The following is a 19,156-nucleotide window of genomic DNA, read 5'->3' on the forward strand; positions in this document are numbered from 1 at the left end:
CTTGCTTTGTGAGCGTCTTACACACCGTTGGCCGACTGTGGCGCTCTGCCCTAGAGTAGGTAGAGTACTCTGCTCTGCTCTTGACTCGATTTTGCAAAAATAACCTGGGGTGTGTGATTGGGCTGAGATTGGTGGCTGTAAGCTGCATGCATAAAGAGGGTAAAGTAGAGTAGCCATGTATCCACCTATTCCACCTACTTTGCTCTCTCTGTACCGGATTGTTTTGGTGGCTGTGGGTTGATGTCAGCTTTGTGCACTTGACTTGCTTGTTTCTGCACCTTTGCTCTCGTGGTGCGGTTCGCGGGTAGACAAGCTTTGTGATTGACGAGCACAAAAAGCCACGGTTTGGATCAGAAGAGCGCTCTGAAGGGATGGGAATTTTCTGTTCCAGGGCTTAAAGCTGATGCTGCTTGCTTGTCGCCAGTCAGATAAACGCTGGTGGATGTCAGTTTAGGGTTAAGCTGCATAAATCCCCAGTGGCTAACTGGATTAGAAATATGCAGCGGGATTAGGGTTATGTATAGCGTGGCTAGGGGCGGCTATCACCACGTGGCTAGGGGCGGCTATCACCACGTGATGCGGCGATCTTAAGGTGTCGGCGGGCCGACGGTAGCCGCAGAGCTTCGAGCTTTAACCTCGAGCTTCAACTTTGGATACCTGTAAGTACTTTAATCACACATTATCAATTTAGATATAGACATACCTCAAACAATGACTTCTTGGCTCCAAATCCCTACCGGGAGCCACTTCGGCCTCTCAAACATCCCTTTCGGCATAATCACCACGCCCGCCTACCCTTCCCCGCACCCCGCCATCGCAATTGGAGCCCAAGCTCTCGATTTGCACATCTTCACCCTCTCCGGCGGTTTCACTGCGCTCCCCGATTTCACATCAAGCCACGTCTTTACCTCCCACAGTACACTTAACGAATTCGCAGCACTTGGCCGCCCTGCTCACCGCCTCGTGCGGGAGTATCTCCAGTCTGTACTTGCGGAGAACACACCGCATCCGGAGGTGCTGAAAGACAACGCAGCTCTCCAGAAGTCATGTCTCTTCGCACTAGCTGATGTGACAATGCATCTCCCGCTGCAGATTGGTGACTACACCGACTTCTATGCCGGCCGCCATCACGCCTTCAACGTCGGCACGCTGTTCCGTGGGGCCGCCAATGCGCTGCAGCCAAATTATGAGCATATGCCGATTGGATACCATGGGCGTGCCTCCTCTGTTGTTGTCTCTGGGACTCCTGTAGTGCGGCCGCGTGGACAGGTATTAGATAAGCCTGGTGGAGCACCTGTAGTGAAGCCATGTGGGAAACTGGACTTTGAACTGGAGCTCGGGGCATTCTTGTGTAGGGACAGCACAATGGGGGAAAGTGTGGAAGTGGGGGAAGCTGCGGAATGGTTGTTTGGTGTGGTGCTGTTGAATGACTGGTCCGGTGAGTAACGATATATCGTTTTACGGTTCCTTGTGGGGGCTACGTCGAGGTCTTTTTGGTGGTGGATATGTGCTAACGGTTTGGATGGTGTAGCACGAGATATTCAGGCATGGGAGTATGTTCCACTTGGCCCGTTCACGAGCAAGTCTTTTGCGACGTCAATATCGCCTTGGGTAGTTCTGATGGATGCACTTGAGCCGTTCCGCACCGCACCATTGCAGAGATCTGACGGGGCTGCGCCGCTGAGCCAGTATCTAAGGGAGGCTGAGAAAAACAGCGTGTATGACATTAATCTCGAGGTTTTGTTAAACAGTAAGTCTCTCCTTGGATTGCTAGCTAGAAAACCCGATAGGCGAAATAGAGAAATCAAATCCTACCGGTTTCTTTAAGGAATTAAGAAAATGAAGTGAGTTAACGTGTTCTTTATCTAACAGTACCCAAGGGGAGTACATACACCATCAGCCAAACTTCTTCCCGAAACCTCCTCTACTCCTTCCCACAGATGATTGCGCACCACACCATCACAGGCTGTCCTCTGCGTACCGGGGACCTTCTAGGAACTGGGACCATCTCTGGTACAGAGCGGGAATCTCTAGGGAGTCTGTTAGAGGCAAGTCGGAATGGGGCAGAGGCTGTCGTACTATGCGACGGGACTGATGGGGAGAAAGTGGAAAGGTATTGGTTGGAAGATGGAGATGAAGTTATCCTAAAAGGTGTTTGTGGGGAAGGTGTTGGGTTCGGAGAGGTTAGGGGCGTAGTGAGGCCTGCTAGGAGTTAATAGGTGATACCTGGGCTGGAGTGCATAGTTGTAGCTAACGCTATGCATCTGGATGGCCACTATTGTGATTGGCTTTGAATAGAATGCACTTTTAGCTTTCTTCAATCGCGTTGAATAAGAATGAGAGAGGTAAATAGTGTGGCCCGTTTCAAGGACTATAATCATGGAATGTCACTCGAAGATCGAAAGCTGTCCTTCGAATGCATGAAGACGAGTTGGTTGAAGGAAATAACGATGGCTCTGAAACCCTTGAAGGACAGGGAGGGTGTTTCATTGAAATAACGGCAAGAAAAGAAGTGGTGCGGCCCTTTTATAAGAAATCTACCAAGATGACACCACAAGCCTGTACAATATACGCGTAAGAAACTATTAGTACTAGAGCTACTTGGCAATCAACAAGTATCCAATAGGAAGCATAGTTGTCCCGTAGGTGTGGCCACAAAGTACAGAGACACATGATGCACAAGAGCATCCGCAATCTCCACATTCTAGAGCATAGATTTAGGACTATGAATCGAGCCAAGCTCATGTGATGACTCGACTGATATCCGCATCAGACCAGCTATAAATATGTATCCAGGTAACCTTATAAGTGATGTTTCTATACCTTTTGGGTCCTCGGCAGCGCCCAGAGCCAAACAGGAGCAGAAAAGATCGTGAGATGAGGCTCATCTTATGGTGGAGTGAGTACGGAAAACGCATCCTTGCGAGGGTGAACTCTCCGATGTTGAGACGGGTTGCCCACGGTTAGTCCTTGTGATGTGAAGACCCGAGGGAGGGGTGGTTGTGTGATAAGCTCCGAGTACATGGGGGGGGCGGGGGGCGGTGCGAAGAGAAAAGCGGGTAGTAGGTTTGCTGTTGACAGGGCGCGGGTGTGTGCATAGAACACTCTTACTATGGAGAAGAAGGCGACGATAGTAGCGAGTTGATAGTACTGAGGTCTGGGTAAGACAGCTGTATAGGACTATGTGTAGCGAGCGGTACCTTAATCATAGAATATCACTCGATTGCCAAGAACATACCTCCAAAATACAGGTGGAGATACATTTGTCCGCTGCCTGATTTTCATGAATACATGTACACTAGAAGTTATCATGATTCAATTTTACAGGGTGTGGCTGTGGTGAACACCTTGGTGGATACGTAGGAGATGGGATGCGTCCGTCCATGCCTTGCTTACTCGTAAGTTTGACACTGCACACCACCTACGCAAGCTCCCTCCCGAACACATCACGCCAATCCCCTAATCCACACGCACACGCACACGCACATCCAAACATAAGCCATACCTACACACAACCCGTTGGCCAAAATCCAGGCTTGGCACCACGCTCCCCCAGCTATATAAGCAGCTTCTTCCCCACACCCCTTCTTCTCTCCTCATACTTACCTGACGACGGGAACTGGAGAACATGCAAACCAGTTCCCCTGATCGCCCCTTTCCTCATTGCACATAGAGGTCAGGGAGTTCAGCCAGCAATCTTCGGGTTGCCTGGGTTGTTTAATTTTTGATTTCCCAACCTGGTACTTTGTACCATTTTCTGTCTGGTTTTTTTCCTTTCTGCTTGGGCGATGTCCGAGGCAGAGAGGAAAATCCGTTCAGATTTCTTTTGTGGGTTTGCAATTTTGGCTTTTGTGGGGTTCGTATTTTTGTGGGGTTCGTATTTTTGTGGGGTTCGGCTTTGTGGGGTTTGGCTAGTGGGGTTTGGCTCTGCTGGTGGGGTTCTACTCGTCCCGTGGTGTTTTCCCCTGGGCCCTTGCCTTGTGACCATGGACTCCCTTCTCTCTACTTTCACTCGGAGTGGGGAGGAGAAGTCATTTAGCAACGCGGGTTTTGGCTTCCGCTGGCCATTAAGGGCCAGCTTCACCATTAGCGTTTTCGTCTCTGCCTGGGCTCTGTCCGAGGCAGCGAAGAAAACGCCTTTGGCAATGTGAGTTTTGGCTCCCCTGCAGTGGCTCTTGCCGCTGTGGGCTGTGGCTCGTGGGCTGCTTTCTCTCTGCTTTCGTCCGAAGTAGAGAGGAGACGTCATTTGGAAACATGGGGCTTGGCTCTTTCTGGCTATTGGTAATTTCGTCGCTGCTTGGGTTCCGTCCGAAGCAGCGAAGAAAACGCTTTTGGTAATATGGGTTTTGGTTTCTTCGTCTCTCCCTGGGTTCTGTCCGAGGCCGAGAAGAGGATTCTTCTAGCAGTAACTACGGTTGGATTTTGTGAGGTTTGGCTCTGACTGTGAGGGGCTATTCGCGTTTTCTGAGGTCTTTTCCCACGTGTGTTTATTTTTTCTCTGGGCTTTGACTGTGTCTGAGGCACAGAAAAGACTCCTTGCTGCACATAATGAAGAAACAAAACATGCAATAAGCAATAGGGACCGAGGTTTATGTAGTGTATATAGATTTTTACGCAGATATGTATATAAAATTTAAAATTAATCTACGTGATGAGGGGATTAAAAGGTTCCAAAAAGCCCACTGAAAGTCAAGTAACTAGCTAGCTATGTAGAAAACAAAAGGCACCGTCTACCTACGGGTAGACGGGCAAAGAAGCGAAGCAAAAACAGAGACTAGAAAAATCATCGCAGCAAGACCGTGATGTGATGTGATGTAAATTATAAACGTAGACCAATCTTTTTGTATAAACCAATTCCACTCGTTATCGTTATCCAGGGCGAGTATCGATTAGATGAGGGATGCAAGGGCGATACATCCAAGATTGATGAGTCCGTTCTGTAACGTCTATGTTAGTATATGATCGAAAGAGAGGAAGAAAGAGGCTGTTAGAGCCAATGATCATAAAAACCACATACCTGCGAAGTCTCTCCCTGGCAGCACGCCGCCTTGGCATCACACGCCTTATTAATTGGCACTTGCGCTGCAAACCATCACCCTCATTAGCACCGTCTCCCTACTCCCCAAGCTATAAGGAACATAAACATACCAGCCAAAACCGGCAAATTAATCGGCGAACACTGCAGGCCAATATCGCCAGACCCAAACAGAGACCCCAACAACCCGGCACTCGTCGTATCCCCCTTCTTCTCGATCTTGTTGCAGCAGTTGAGCTGCGCGTTACCGCATGTCTGCACGCCCTGCTCAACGGTGTAGTCGCCCTTGACGGTGCCCTTGTTTGCGGCGGCGTTGCCCGCGTTCTGGCCCTTGTTGCCGACGTCCTGGTCGCCGGAGCCGTCGTTGCCGGAGGCGGTGGTTTGCGGGAGAGGGCTGGCGAGGGCGAAGGGAAGGAGGAGGAAGATGAGGGTGGGGAGGATGCGTGAGAACTGCATTTTGATTGTGTGGTGGGTTGGCTTAAGGAGTGTGGTAGTGTGATGTAGGGAGTGTATTGGTAGAGTAGAAAAACTTGGAGGTAGTTGTAAAGAGCGAGTAGGTAGGTAGATAGAGTACGGTGCGGAAAAAGAAGGACGGAGAGAGGACTGTATTTATTGATGCTAGAAAGTGGCAGGTTTGTTGTTTGTTATGCCCTTCTCCCCCCAATGCCAGTGATGTAGATTGAAGGACCTTACAGCGTGCCTGCAATATCATTTTTGTGCGAGAATATTACGAGGAGACAGGTGCTTTAATCTCCGCGATAAACATATCTCGATGCCCTTACTGAGGCCTTTCATTTTGCTGGAGATTCTCGAGGTAAGGGGTGATTTTGGTGTTTCAGTCTTATTGGATCATCCAAGATCACTCGGTGACAAGTCGGTACGCAACGGGTACCGGGTGCTAGCTGGTGATTCTGCAAGGGACGAGGAGAATCCCCCGCGAGGAGAGGGTATTGTTTGGTAAAGTGTTTGCGACCCTAGTCTTAGTTATAAGAAAGCTAGGGATCTGTCTTCGAGTGTGTCATCTATACTGTCTAGGTCTTTAGTCAGTAGTGGGTTTAAATTCGATACATTTGTGGATACCCAGCCGGTTCTCGGGTGATGTGCGACTTTGTTGATTTGAGATTGTTACCCACAAAGAGAATTGAATCAGGTCAACGTAGATAGTGGCCGCCCCAGCTGATCCATTATTAGAAGCGACTGGAGTCATCTCTTTCGTTGATTACCGAGTGATATTTTCAGTAATGAGTGTTTTGGTCGTTCATCCTAGGCCTTACGTCTACAGCGCTGAGCCACCGCATAGGCCGATAATAATGGTCGGAAACTCATAAAGCCATAGCTGGTCGATGTTGTGAGAGTGCAGTTGATAGTTCGCGCCATGTAGCCAGTGTAGGAGATATTTCGACAGAAGTTTCGATCGATATCGTAGATGATGGTTCTACTAGGAGGTTTGGATCAGGGAACCTCACTAAATACTGCCGCACGGCGTACGTGACTGTCAGCTCCATATAACTACTACAACGAGGAATAGGTGGTATGACAACCTGTCCTCGACCACGTCCTATAATCCATCATGATCAGCTCTCTTCTTGTCCAATAGTTAATTTGGTCTTGTTACCGCCAATGGAACACATACCGCCTTACAATACGACATCCCTTAACCTCTAATGTGGGTGCACATAGCTAGCTGTATCTACGGTATATATAGTTGTTCTGCACCGACATGTACATGTAGTCTCGACTCTCTGCACGTATTGGCCGTGTTATCGATGAGAGCTCCCTCCCAGCCCAGCTAATGCTTGGCAGCAACACCACAGCTCGAGATGCTGGCTAGCTATGTATGTAGCTATCGGTCACTCCCTGCTCAGCTCCCTGGTCAGCGAATGGTATCATACACCAGCGAATGGCATCATACACCAGCGAATGGTATCATACACTCAATATCGAAATACCCCGCCCATGGCCACATCACCATAACCCCCCCCCCACAATTAACGTCATGTCATCCCGGATCTACAGATATCACAATTGCAGAAGAATAAATAACCTCCCACCTCCACTCCAGATCTACCCACCACCCAAAATCTCGCTCAATTGAAGGCCCCCACTACCGTCACGATGTCCACCACCACAATCCTCACCGCTCCCAGGACCTCCGGGCAACACGAACCCCTCTTCGCCGACCTCGCACCCTACACCTCCTTCCCGCACCAGATCCACGGCTCCACCGCCTGGTCCGCAGACACCCTCCGCGCCAACCCCGAACTCTGGACCCATATTTGGCAGCCCGCCGAAATCCAGGCCATCGACTCTGCCGCTACTGCATTCCTCGCGGCTGGCTGGGAGCTTACAGAGATCACAAAGGTCAGCTCACGAACGCCCTGATATGATATGGACATACACAATTGATACTTATATTTCCACCAGGAGCGCTTCCCCCTCCCCCCAGCACTCACCTCCCTCCTCGAAACCACACGGCAAGAACTGCTCCACGGCCGCGGTCTCATTCTCTTCAAGGGCCTCCCCGTCACGCAATGGGACCGCCGCAAGTGCGCCGCCGCATACATGGGTCTCGGAAGCTATCTCGGCCACTTCGTGTCCCAGAACGGGCGCGGGCATGTTCTCGGGCATGTCAAGGATCTCGGCGAGGACTCGACGCAGATCGATAAAGTGCGCATATACCGCACCAATGCGCGGTAAGTCTACTTCTTTATACTAGATAAGGGGAAGGTTGGGTGGGAGGTAGCGCTGACGGGGGATAAAGACAGTATTTCCACGCCGACGACTCGGACCTCGTGGGACTACTATGTCTTGCGCGGGCGCTGGAGGGCGGGGAGTCCGATGTTGTGTCGGCGCACACAGTGTTCAACGTCCTACAGCGCGAGCGGCCAGACGTCGTAGAGACGCTGTGCCAACCGACGTGGTACTTCGACCGTAAAGGCGAGGTCTCTCCCGGCCAAGCCGAGTGGATCCGCGCTTCGGTCTTCTACTGGTGGGGCGGGCGCCTCTACTCCAAGTAACCCCCCTCTGCCCTCCCCCCCAACCACCACCACCCACTAACACGCCGCAGATGGGACCCCTACTACGTCCGCTCCCTCACGCGCTTCTCCTCCACGGGCCTCATCCCGCCGCTCACCCCCGCACAACTCACCGCGCTCGACGTGCTAGAAAACACCTGTCGCCGGCTGTCGCTACACATGGTCCTCGACGTCGGCGACCTCCAGGTCGTCAGTAACACGCATGTGTTCCACGCGCGCACGGAGTACACGGACCATGCGCCGCCCGCGCCACGCAGGCATCTGTTAAGGCTGTGGCTGGCGACGCCGGAGAGCGAGGGCGGGTGGGCGCTGCCGTTTCATGATAGTGGGGAGGCGAAGAGGGGGGGTATTCGGGTGGAGGGGGTGGAGGAGAATGCGCCGTTGGAGGCGGAGTAGGGGGTGTTTGTAGACTTTGTATTTGTATTTGTGGGTGTTTATATTGTTTATATTACTGGAATGACTGTTGCCTCTGGGCACTGGGTGTTGAGAATCTGAGATAGCTATCATTGATACATAGCTCAATTCACGTGCTCACTTTTCAGAGTGGGCTAGAAAGAACATCGCGGACTTGGGAGTATCGGGTCAGTACTCAGTTGTGTCACCAGAGGACTGACGCAGTTTATTCGAAAATAAGGGGTAATGATCACATTAGCATAAAGTAAAATATATCAAAGAAAAGGAAAGAAAAAAAGAGCAATTCGTTACCCATCCCAATACCCAATTAAAGCCAGTTTTATGATCATAAGCACATTGTATAGTCCCTCATAAGCACAACATAGAATAGCAATTGTAAAAACGTAAATGAAAATAGTCAGCACAACTCCCATATAAAAGTCAAAAAAACGCCAAAGAAACCCTTAACTTCTCCAAGGAGATCCACATATGAGAGACATTAGTCCCTCATCAACCACAACACACAAAACCGCATTATAATATTAATTGCAACTGCAAAGAGAAGCAAAGAAAAAGATATCTTAAAAAATAGCCAGCCAACTCCACACCCCACCCACATAATTAGATAAAAGTCAAAAAAAAAACGCCAATTGCAAAGAAGCCCCCCAAATCCTAAACAACCCACGGCACAACCTGAATCCACGACTTGAACACAATCGCATCCATAACCCTATTCGCCTCCGCATCCACCTCATCTTCATCCGCCACCTGCACCTCCACCTCCTCCTCATCCTCCAACACCCACTCATCCCACTCATTCACCGTGCCCTCGCTGCCGCGCTCACTACCCCCCTCGTCACAGCTATACATAGTCCCATCACTCTCCTCCCCCTCGTCCTCCTCCGCAATGCCCTCCAGCGGCGTTGCCACCGCCTCTCGAAGCGCAAGCCTGAGTGCACTAGCCGGCGAAAGCGGAGTGGGCTCGAGTGATAGCTGCGAGAATAGGAGGGTTAGGTCCTCGATTGAGGTTTCGGGAGGGCTGGCGCTGGTGTCAGCGTCAGTGGTTGTTAGTACCGATGTATTAGTAGCGCCAGGGCCATACCTAGCACCGTTGGACCGCCCCGGAATGTGTAGTGTTAGTCTGGTTAAGTGGCGTGCTAGCTCTTGGGAGGGCGTGCGGGGTCTTTGGAGAGATCGGTGGGCGAGGAGCTCGGCGTCGTCGATGTCGTAGATGGTGTTTTCGAAGAGTTGCTCCAGCTCTTGCTGGGTGTTGGAGAGGGTGCTCGGGTCTATAGAGAGCCGATTCATGGTGAGTGAGTGAGAGGTTGTGAATGTAGTGTTTATTGAACGAGTGAGCGAGTGAGAATCTAGTGTTGATTAGATGAGTGAGAAGGTGTGAATATAGCGTTGAGTGGACGAGCGAGAATAATGTCGAGTGGACGAGTGAGCGGGTGTGAATGTAGTGTTGAGTGGACGAGTGAGAACCTAAGAAGGAGCCTAAGAAGGAGGGGAAGAAGAAATTATAGAGGGTATTTATCGCCAGTAGCTGGCACAAGATGGTGTGCGGTGTAGAAGGTATTAGACACCTAGTGGGGTCTTTATAAATTAGCTGACGAGGAGAATATGAGAGGTTAGTAGATCAGAACTGATGATTCGACTCACGAAGGAGAGCTTATGATTAAGTCTTCGCAGCTATCAAGCTCGGAGGCCTACGCTCCTTCTATGGACCGTATCAACCACCAATTAACCACCAAGCTGTCAGTTCAGTAGCTTTAAAACCAGAGCGCCAATCACCGTCTTTCTACCCTACGTAGGCTATCTGAGTAGGCTAGTTGATTGGACTGGCTTCCCACCGTTGTTGTCTTTCTATGAGGGTTGGTTCTGGGAGTTGTAGTAATGATCATTGACTCTTGTATCAGGGACTTGTGAGTGAGTAGGGTGGGATTGCGACCGTATGGCTGTCTTGAGTATAGACGGGTATAACGTAGTCAAAGTAGAGAATTACACCTGTTACCTGGGTCAATGAAGCCGATGCCGCTTTTTCGATGTTCATATGAATGCGTAATACTGGTTGCCTGTTGTGTTTTATTGAGGCATCCACATACTTTCCACGGAAGCAGATTCCCCCCCAAAAATTAAAAATAAAAATAAAAAACTAAACTGTCGACCCTATCTATGGATGTGTCCAAGAAGGTCCTGCCCGGAGTCGAACCGGGATTACAAGAATCAGAATCTTGGGTGCTAACCATTACACTACAGAACCATGTTTACGAAGGCCAATATATCCATTTTAGTTGAAAAACATGGCACAAGTGGGGCAGACTCTACCGAAAATATTTCAGGTAGAGGTGCCCTAGCCAGCGGTTCTGTAGTGTAATGGTTAGCACCCAAGATTCTGATTCTTGTAATCCCGGTTCGACTCCGGGCAAGACCTTCTTGAGAGTTCGGCATCACTGGAATCCTCCAGCTGGTGTTGCAAATTTTTTCGGACTAGTATCGGGAGCGGAGTGAGCTAAACCCTTTTTGGTGGACAGGCTGTGCTGCTAAACGCAGAAGCGAAAAGAAATATCGAGCTTTTAAGATTGTAGAATTGTCGAAGAATAGTCGCTAATTGGGTTACTTTTAGGATAATCTAACAGCATAGCATTTCCTCAATCTACAGAAGATGCACTGTTTCTGTTGATAAGAGTGACAGTAACAGTACCGGTGGACCCATACAACCCACGACTCTTTATATTGTCTTCAAGCTCGATTAGCTAAGGATTTGATATTTGGATGATATAGACATATTTAGAAGCTCGTACCTTTTCTGGGATCGGTATCTGGAGAGGCTACACGTAGTTAGTTAAAATATGTAGGCAGGCTACAGACACAGGTTTTTACAAGCAAGACCTTATATACATGTATGTTTGCAAAAATCGAACATGCCAACGGTCATATCTCAGTCCAAAGGATGTATATGGATCGCGATAAGATATTGGCAAGATTCACATAAGCTCGAACTCTTTGTCTACAGTTAGTGACATAGACCTAGATAGAACCACACCGGGTGTTCTTAGATCGAGTATCGACTGAAAAGCTGGAAATGTTATTGGGCTTAAGATCCTAAATGGACCGTTAGTACTTTACCTTACACTATCTTGCGGAGAATATATTGGTAAATGCATACTAATAACGGGGAGGGAAACATTGGTAGGGGAATTAAAGAAGCTAGAGAACCTTTGGAATGAGAGGAGAGAGGGAGTTATGCCTCTCCCGTTTTCTCTAGGTAGGTTTATAGTAGATCCCGTTTTCTTTGATAACACCGGGCCATTAAACTTACTTCTCAATTAGATGAAGTGGTGTTGTAGAGAAGGATGATAAGTATTCTGTAAACATAATTGTAAGTATCGCTACATAAGGTGCCTTGGCACTTAGTAGTGACCATCTCTCAAGTATCACTTCGGGAGAGGGCAAATATCAGTCATGTGGGCGAGTTGGTCTAGTGGTAGACGGTGCGTCAGGGCTAGAACACTGTACTTGCGAGGCCTACAGATCAGTATCCAAATTAATGTTCTGCAGTACTTTTTGAGTGTACCGGAGTCCTTTCAAAGTTTATTTCTATCTTCTGGAGCCCACAGACCCCTCATCGGTTGAGTATGAAATTAATCTCGGTGTCCCCTTTTGTCCCTTTGTCGTGGTTGGGCTCCGGCTCCATTCAATAGTGAAGGTGCTGGGTGGAGGGTTAGGGTTTTGTTTTGGTGGAGAGGTGTGTACGCCAAGGATTTTTAAGGTTTATGTCCTGCTACGCAAATGTACGTAGTTCAAGGTGTATGATGCGCAAGATAGTTTCTATTCAATCTATGATACGGAGTATTTATTCTTTGCTCGAGCGGGCATAGGTGGCATGCCCGCCTATGACCAACTAGTTGGTTATAGGCGTGCCAAGCTAATGTCCACCTATGCCCGCCGTGCATCAGATTTCATAAGTAATCCCATTCCACAGGCTTAACAGCATATCAATATTTTGGGCGTGTAGCATGTCCTCTTTACTTTCACTCGCAACGTCACCTACGTAGGTCTGTCTTCTCATTGCACGTCACTTCACTATATATGGCAATGCTCATCGACTTGTTGTCCATGATTTCTATCCAACTTACCTTCACGTCAAAAGTATCAGTTCTGAGCTAATATGTTCAGGTCTGAGATAAAAAGCATGCGGGGCCTGTATTTCCCTTGTTACAATTAATGGCTTTGCTGAAAGTATGTGAACTTTCAGGCGGATGTAGCGGGGGGAACTTCCTGGCAAATCTCACCAAGGCGTCGTTGACCTGGAAGAGCTGGGGAGCGCATGTACGATGAAGATAAGTATGTTCACCGAATGGAATCTATGTTCTTCCTCTGCCGATGAGCGAAGATATGTATAGAGCTTTTTATCTCGAAGGCTCAGGTGGTCAACCGCTCAAATTATTCCAAAAGGTTGGCATTTCAATACTGGCCATGTTCTCGTAGCAATTAATGAGTTAACAACAATAACAATAACACTGGCTATGGGCAAACACATATTGGACGTTCTTTATCCGCTGCCCAGTGCTTCAAATGGGTGGGCCGCTTCCGATAAAAAGATAGTACCTCGCCGAATCTAACGTTATCTAGAACCAAACATCACTAAATCATATTTTATCATAGAAAGACGATGAATGCTATCAAGAGTGTATTCACTCCTTCAGGTAATAGTGTTCTTCCGCGTTCGATCTGATATGCGATTGGGTTTCTCTTTTCGAGACGGTATATCTGGAACTTCGTATGGGCCTGTTAGGACTCATGATGAGAAGAGTCCCAAAAGCTTCTTCCATAACCGCCTGTGGAACTCATCTGCTAACACCATTATCTATGACTACTAGTTCAGAGATTCTCCCTAACCCCCTAGCGGCGGCGAAAACCAGGTAAATCATACATTATCACTCGATAATCACCAGAGTCGTTCGTATTGCCCACATGATAAGGGCGGATTACCCAAAGAAAACGGAATCTTCAAGCACAGTTCGATCCCTACAGTAGCGTACTTCCTTGTACCCCGAGTGGAGGCTTTAGAGGTAATCAAGTTTGCAGGCCTATCATAGAATAGATACCAGGTTCGCTCGAAGATGTAAGACCTAATGGCCAATGAGGTGTTACCGCCTTCAATAAAAGGCCGATAGTACTTTGCCGTGCATTAAAAGACATCTTTCACTGGCAATCCTCCTATAGAGCCCTGATCCCAACTGCCATGTTGGTATATGGTTGCTGTGCAGCACAGAGGGAGCACGCTACTTGCATCGTATTCGTTTTCTAAAGAGTGGATTACAGGGCTCGGCTTCTGACGCCAAAACTGTCAATAAGCCCCCAACCCCGAACATGAGTCTTACAAAACTGTTCCAAAAGACAAGGGGTGTGAGTTTTATGCTTGAAAATCACAAAACGCAGTGAATACACATGCTACACACGGCATAACATGTTGATATCTATTGCTGTTATACGACAAAATGAGAATGAAACGAACTGGAGTCATATCAACAGCCGAGAGTGGTCTGGGGAATTTACTTGATTGGGGTGCCTTCCACCACGGAGGTCATGTGATGATACGTTACGAATGACTCTACGGATGATCATGGGCAGGGAAGTGTTAAGTGAAATAATCTTGGGGAAGTTGTACAAGTCAGAAACCTCGGCTTATTCCCGTAACGTAAGTTCTAGTGTAACTCTTTGATGATTCCAAACCTGGGGATGGGCTGACTTGGGCCAGAGAAATGACTATCAGGCTCTGCCTAACAAGGGAAGCCGCCTAGTTCACTATCATATAAGAAATATGAAATTTCTTTTCTCCAGAAATTATAATGATACCATAAGGGATAGCAGCCCAGCAGGGCTAAACTATCACCAGATGTATTGGTTTCATGAATAATTTAAATACTGGAACTCGGGGACTGCAAAAGTTTAATCTTGAAACATGATTCACAATTCGACAGGGTCCAAACCAACTTTAGATGACCGGGCCGTAAGCCTACATATCTAAGATACCATCAAAACCGAGTACAGCCGAATCTCCCTATGAAGATACTTGCTATAAGAATAATGGCCCTAACGACTTCTCGGTTCTTATTGGGCTTTTTAAATACTATTATAAGGGTGCACGCCCTATAAGGGTACCGGTTTCCGGTCCTGGGCGTACGATTCGAACGTCAGTTAGAAACGCTTATATCGGCTAGAGAGACGCATTTTAGTCAGTAGATACCGAGTGCGTTGGGATTTTCAATAAACTCCGAGCGAGGAATCCACTATGAACGTTCGCTGAGTCGAGTCAGTCAAAAAATTACTCAAAGAGCTACCAGGATATTTGAAACAATTGAATTGGGAATGACAACTGGACCTATTCTACATCTGTGGTATGTTGATCAATCCTTATTCTGACCGTCTTCTCCAACTTAAAACAACACTTCGCAGACCATGGTGTCGATACTGATCTCTGCTTCAGATGATCTTGCGAGACCTTACTTTCCGTATTCGCATCATCACGGCTCGAATGCTACCAATGGTCGGACCTGTTCGGAACTTTGCATTCCAACTCAGTCAGGGTTGGAGGTTTCGTAGTTCAGGTCGTACTCTCGGGTTTATTTTATTTATCGGCTGAACAGCATGTTTAACTGCTCGGACCGCTCCAAAGCTATGTAATTGGCCCATTCCAGTCTAGTCCAGTGCTACTTTTATGCGTTTCAGACTAGGGCTAGGCGTGAGTGAGATATGCACTCTACATTTCCCACCATCGAGCCATCTGTCACGCTATCTAAACATACTAAGTAGTATTTTCCGTCACTTCAATTAACCTTCCGTGTAGACTAATAAGTTGATTCAAGCCAAGGTAGCCGAGTTTATATAGATGTACCTACTTGACAGGTCAATGTAATCCATCCCGTGAATGTCTTGAATTAGGCGTTCAAAGCTGAACCCTTGCGTAGCAACGGCTCACCACTTCAAGTCCTGTGAAGCGGACTAAAGCACGGAAATCCTCAGCAACATTTTGTCGGCATCCTTAGATTGTACTGGGGTGCATAGAGGCTCCTACAAACTCAAGGATGTCAACAGGACGGAATCCAACGCATGGTCCTGGTGGACAGACACCTATGGAAAAAGAAAACTTTTTGTCGCACTTTAAAATAAAAGTCAATCACGAGATTAGAGAGCTGATAAAAGGTCCTGCCCGGAGTCGAACCGGGATTACGGGAATCAGAATCCCGGGTGCTAACCATTACACTACAGAACCGTTGAATGTAAACTTATTAAGCGAGCTAAAAAAAAAAATTGAAGCATGCCGGTGTGACATTCGACGTGACGGACAACGACAAGTTGTCACTCGTCTTTATCTGCAACACAAATTGATTGCGATAGATGTTGTCGATATCGATAGAAATCACTAAACTTATATCATGGTTTGATTCTGAGTCCAGTAATATAAGGGTCGGCTTCACGTTTTTGCTAGCGAGGTTATTTGCGGGCATAGCGTGGAGGACGTCATTACAAGTAAATTGCTCAAGCTTTCTTTATCCACCAATCCTTTGATTAGGGTGTATCATCGTCAGGACGTTTGAATAGATAAATACGCAGCTCTTGTAATGTACGGTTCCACCTTCCACTTTAATTTTCTTTAATCAGATAAGATTTAGGTTCGTGGCTACATCATTGCAACCCGGTTGAGGGAGATCGGCGGGAAAAATTAGCCGGCCGTTACACTGGGTAATCTAATATGTAGAATCGATCGCACGTTACGGCGGGCCGGAAACGTTCCTGAAATCTCCTACATCAAACATGTCAATATTCCGCACGGATTGATTAATTATTATTTACTAGTTGGCATCCATCTGCGTTTATCATTCATGTGGGGGCAGCATGTGCTGTTTCGGTCGTTTTGTTTAAACAAGCGTTTTATTACGGGGGAACAGAGTGAGCTATATCGATTATAGTAATACGAGATTTTAACTAATTACAATAAATAATAAATATCTGGATGTACTTGTCAATTACTAAATGTGTCTAACGCAACTGGGATTTGGTAGAGAAGGAGTTTTATGCGCAGCTAGGTGCGCACATATGTGCGCAATAACATATTATAAGCGCGCATATGGACAGTGATAAGGTTGGCTTATCTGGATATCGATCTCTCGGTACATACATGAATCTACAGTCAAGGCAGAGACCCGTAACTTGAAGTATTCGGCAATCCCATCATCTCACATATATCTCGGGTATCAAAATGGTCGAGATTTACCTCCCGAGGTCGTATCTGACAACTTAATTAAGCGGCAGCAGTAACCGGGTTGAGTAGCGAGCGGGCGGTAGATTTCACAAGGCTTGCACTGCAGAATGTTTTTCTTTTGTTGTCGAGCAAGTTATGATGGTGTAGTGCCATTCGTTGTCTATTTATATTATGTACGTTTCCAAGGTTGGTAATTGTTGTATGCGGGGAGAAGCATATATCGGGATGAATTTGAATCTCGTTCAAACTCAGGCTTCATAACGTGTATGATTACTTTAGTAGCTGGGCGTTCGGTACATGTATGCTACCGCGTATCTATGGAGCACGCTAGATGGGATTAAATCATATCAACATACTTCCGTGGAGAAGTACACTGAGGAAAACATCGTGGAGGACACTGAGGAGGATAACGTTGCGGTGGACACCGTGGAAGACACTTTTGAGGGATTCACTAGTGGAGGACGGCATGGAGGACGATGTAGGAGGAACTTTGCAGTAGTAATAAGAATTCATGAAGACATACCTACTTATTTGACTGGGAAGAGCTCACTCAAACCAGTACCCTCCCCTCTCATGCTCTTCCAACCAGACTGATCAAACTTGAAGAAATAGCTCAGGGGTATCATTCTATCAAGGAGTACGCTATGATAGCATCATATCTTCCTCTCTACCCTTCTTCAAAATTCGATCAAGCTCTTCTAGTCTACGTAGCTACTATTCTGCAAGAAGACGGGCGTCCATAACCGCGATAACACCAACCAGCATCATTTTTTAAAACCAGAACTACCGAAGGCACTCTTCCGGGAGACCAACTGCCTACACTTTGTATGTGTGCAGCCTTGATATTCCATTGTGCCTAGGATTGCACATCATGAATCATGGGTACCAAGTAGAATCTCCTACAAACAGGCTCCTTCGTTCTTCTTATGCTCGGTTTCATGCCCGAGGTATACACCTGGATGGATATGTACACATGGATTGTGAAGTTGACTATGCACATTCTCGCTGTCCTGCACAACTGTGTTTCCTATCTGATACTAATAGCCGAATTTGAAAGAATTTCGAGGCTGGAAATTCAGACGATTCTATTACTGGGCGATATTCCGACTCGTGTGGGCGCTACTCCTATAGGAACATCTGGATTTCTTTTGTTACTATTTACCCTACTTCCTGCAGTAGTAGCTACACAGTTAAAAGACCCAGCGCTATAACACCACCAATCATTGGCCCCCTGCCTGTGGGCATCCAAATTGCGGACAGTTGACTTGATTTATGGAAGAAGTGAACTCTACTCAACAATTAGTACTATGCAAGTATCGAACTACAAAGTTATGAGTTTCGGCTTCATGGGGGCCAATACGTGCCACGTTGTATCCTCGGAGTACGTCCAATTAACCATGAGCTCTGTGGACGACCCCAACATTTCTAGGATCACACTGTTAACGGAGGAACCGCGCTGCATGAATGTATATATTACAAGTGTGGTTCCATATCTGATTATTTCATTGCATAACAGATATAATTACCTAGAAAGGTAGGTACTCATATGACAGCAGTGCAATGAACCTTTACTCGTATCCTGAGATTCTCAAGAGTAAATTCTGTAGAAATAAATCCCTCACGAGGTGTAGTACATTGCATTATGCATGTCATTATGCCTTGATTTTAGTCTATCTGTAATATTTTTTCCCCGGCTCGCCAGAGTGAATACAGTAGATTCGTGATCGCTGGTCTTTAAAGGAGTTCCATCTTTTGGTGGGTTTGAATTTCAGACCTAAGCCGTTTAGAGTAACATCCTAGTTATTGTAAATACAACCGCATGGGATGTATGTACCCCGCAGCTAGCTAATCGTGCTCCTGTAGGGAAAGATTATATTTTACCCCAGGTTTGATCTATCGACATAGAGATCTACCTCATGAGGCTACATTATTTATTGAGAACATCTATTGGTAATTTGAATTAGTGGCCGACGGGCCAAACGGAGAAGAAAAACAATGCTACAAAATGGATCTGAATTAAAACAAAACCAACAGAACCCGTATCTACCTATGTCAGCCTTGCTTCGTTGTTCGGTAGCCACGGGAAAAAGAGAATTCTGTCTAATGTGAATAATTGTTTTTCAGTGACAAGGCGAACAGAAAAGGAACAGATAGGTGTGTGTGTCGACGTCCCAGAGCACGATACCGACATTTTAGCACCGAGAGGACCCCGGAGTAAATACCAATATCTATGAATGGCTCTGTGCGTACCTACGCAATTGAGCTTCTTGAAGATTCCACAGACATACATTACGACATTTATTGTCAAATCCACAGATTCATTTTGATCAGCTCGAGCTCGAGCGCTCCCTTGGCCCGAGACCTTTAGGCGGCCAATCGCAATATCCGTGGAATCTCATTTTTCATTTTTAAAAAGCAGAGTTC

General features: G+C 47.2%; 4 protein-coding genes across 4 annotated transcripts; 2 read left to right on the forward strand and 2 right to left on the reverse strand.

The window, feature by feature from the left end:
• Positions 1 to 711: 711 nt before the first annotated feature.
• H6S33_006190 (uncharacterized protein) lies at positions 712 to 2,216 on the forward strand (the record flags this gene model as incomplete). The annotated part of the gene is made up of 3 exons (XM_044837619.1): positions 712 to 1,438; positions 1,532 to 1,750; positions 1,873 to 2,216. 3 exons carry the CDS (start codon positions 712 to 714, stop codon positions 2,214 to 2,216), a joined length of 1,290 nt encoding a protein of 429 aa, XP_044699499.1.
• A 2,673-nt stretch (positions 2,217 to 4,889) lies between these two features.
• H6S33_006191 (uncharacterized protein) lies at positions 4,890 to 5,491 on the reverse strand (the record flags this gene model as incomplete). The annotated part of the gene is made up of 3 exons (XM_044837620.1): positions 4,890 to 4,937; positions 5,018 to 5,082; positions 5,149 to 5,491. 3 exons carry the CDS (start codon positions 5,489 to 5,491, stop codon positions 4,890 to 4,892), a joined length of 456 nt encoding a protein of 151 aa, XP_044699500.1.
• Positions 5,492 to 7,150: 1,659 nt separating this feature from the next.
• Positions 7,151 to 8,466, forward strand: H6S33_006192 (uncharacterized protein; the record flags this gene model as incomplete). The annotated part of the gene is made up of 4 exons (XM_044837621.1): positions 7,151 to 7,396; positions 7,460 to 7,728; positions 7,797 to 8,048; positions 8,103 to 8,466. The coding sequence occupies 4 exons, from the start codon at positions 7,151 to 7,153 to the stop codon at positions 8,464 to 8,466; spliced, it is 1,131 nt and encodes a 376-aa protein (XP_044699501.1).
• Positions 8,467 to 9,135: 669 nt separating this feature from the next.
• H6S33_006193 (uncharacterized protein) lies at positions 9,136 to 9,771 on the reverse strand (the record flags this gene model as incomplete). The annotated part of the gene is made up of 2 exons (XM_044837622.1): positions 9,136 to 9,508; positions 9,566 to 9,771. The coding sequence occupies 2 exons, from the start codon at positions 9,769 to 9,771 to the stop codon at positions 9,136 to 9,138; spliced, it is 579 nt and encodes a 192-aa protein (XP_044699502.1).
• Positions 9,772 to 19,156: the final 9,385 nt, after the last annotated feature.

Source organism: Morchella sextelata (genome assembly GCF_020137385.1).
Source record: "Morchella sextelata strain SCLS chromosome Unknown scls_2, whole genome shotgun sequence".
Classification (NCBI taxonomy): Eukaryota; Fungi; Ascomycota; class Pezizomycetes; order Pezizales; family Morchellaceae; genus Morchella; species Morchella sextelata.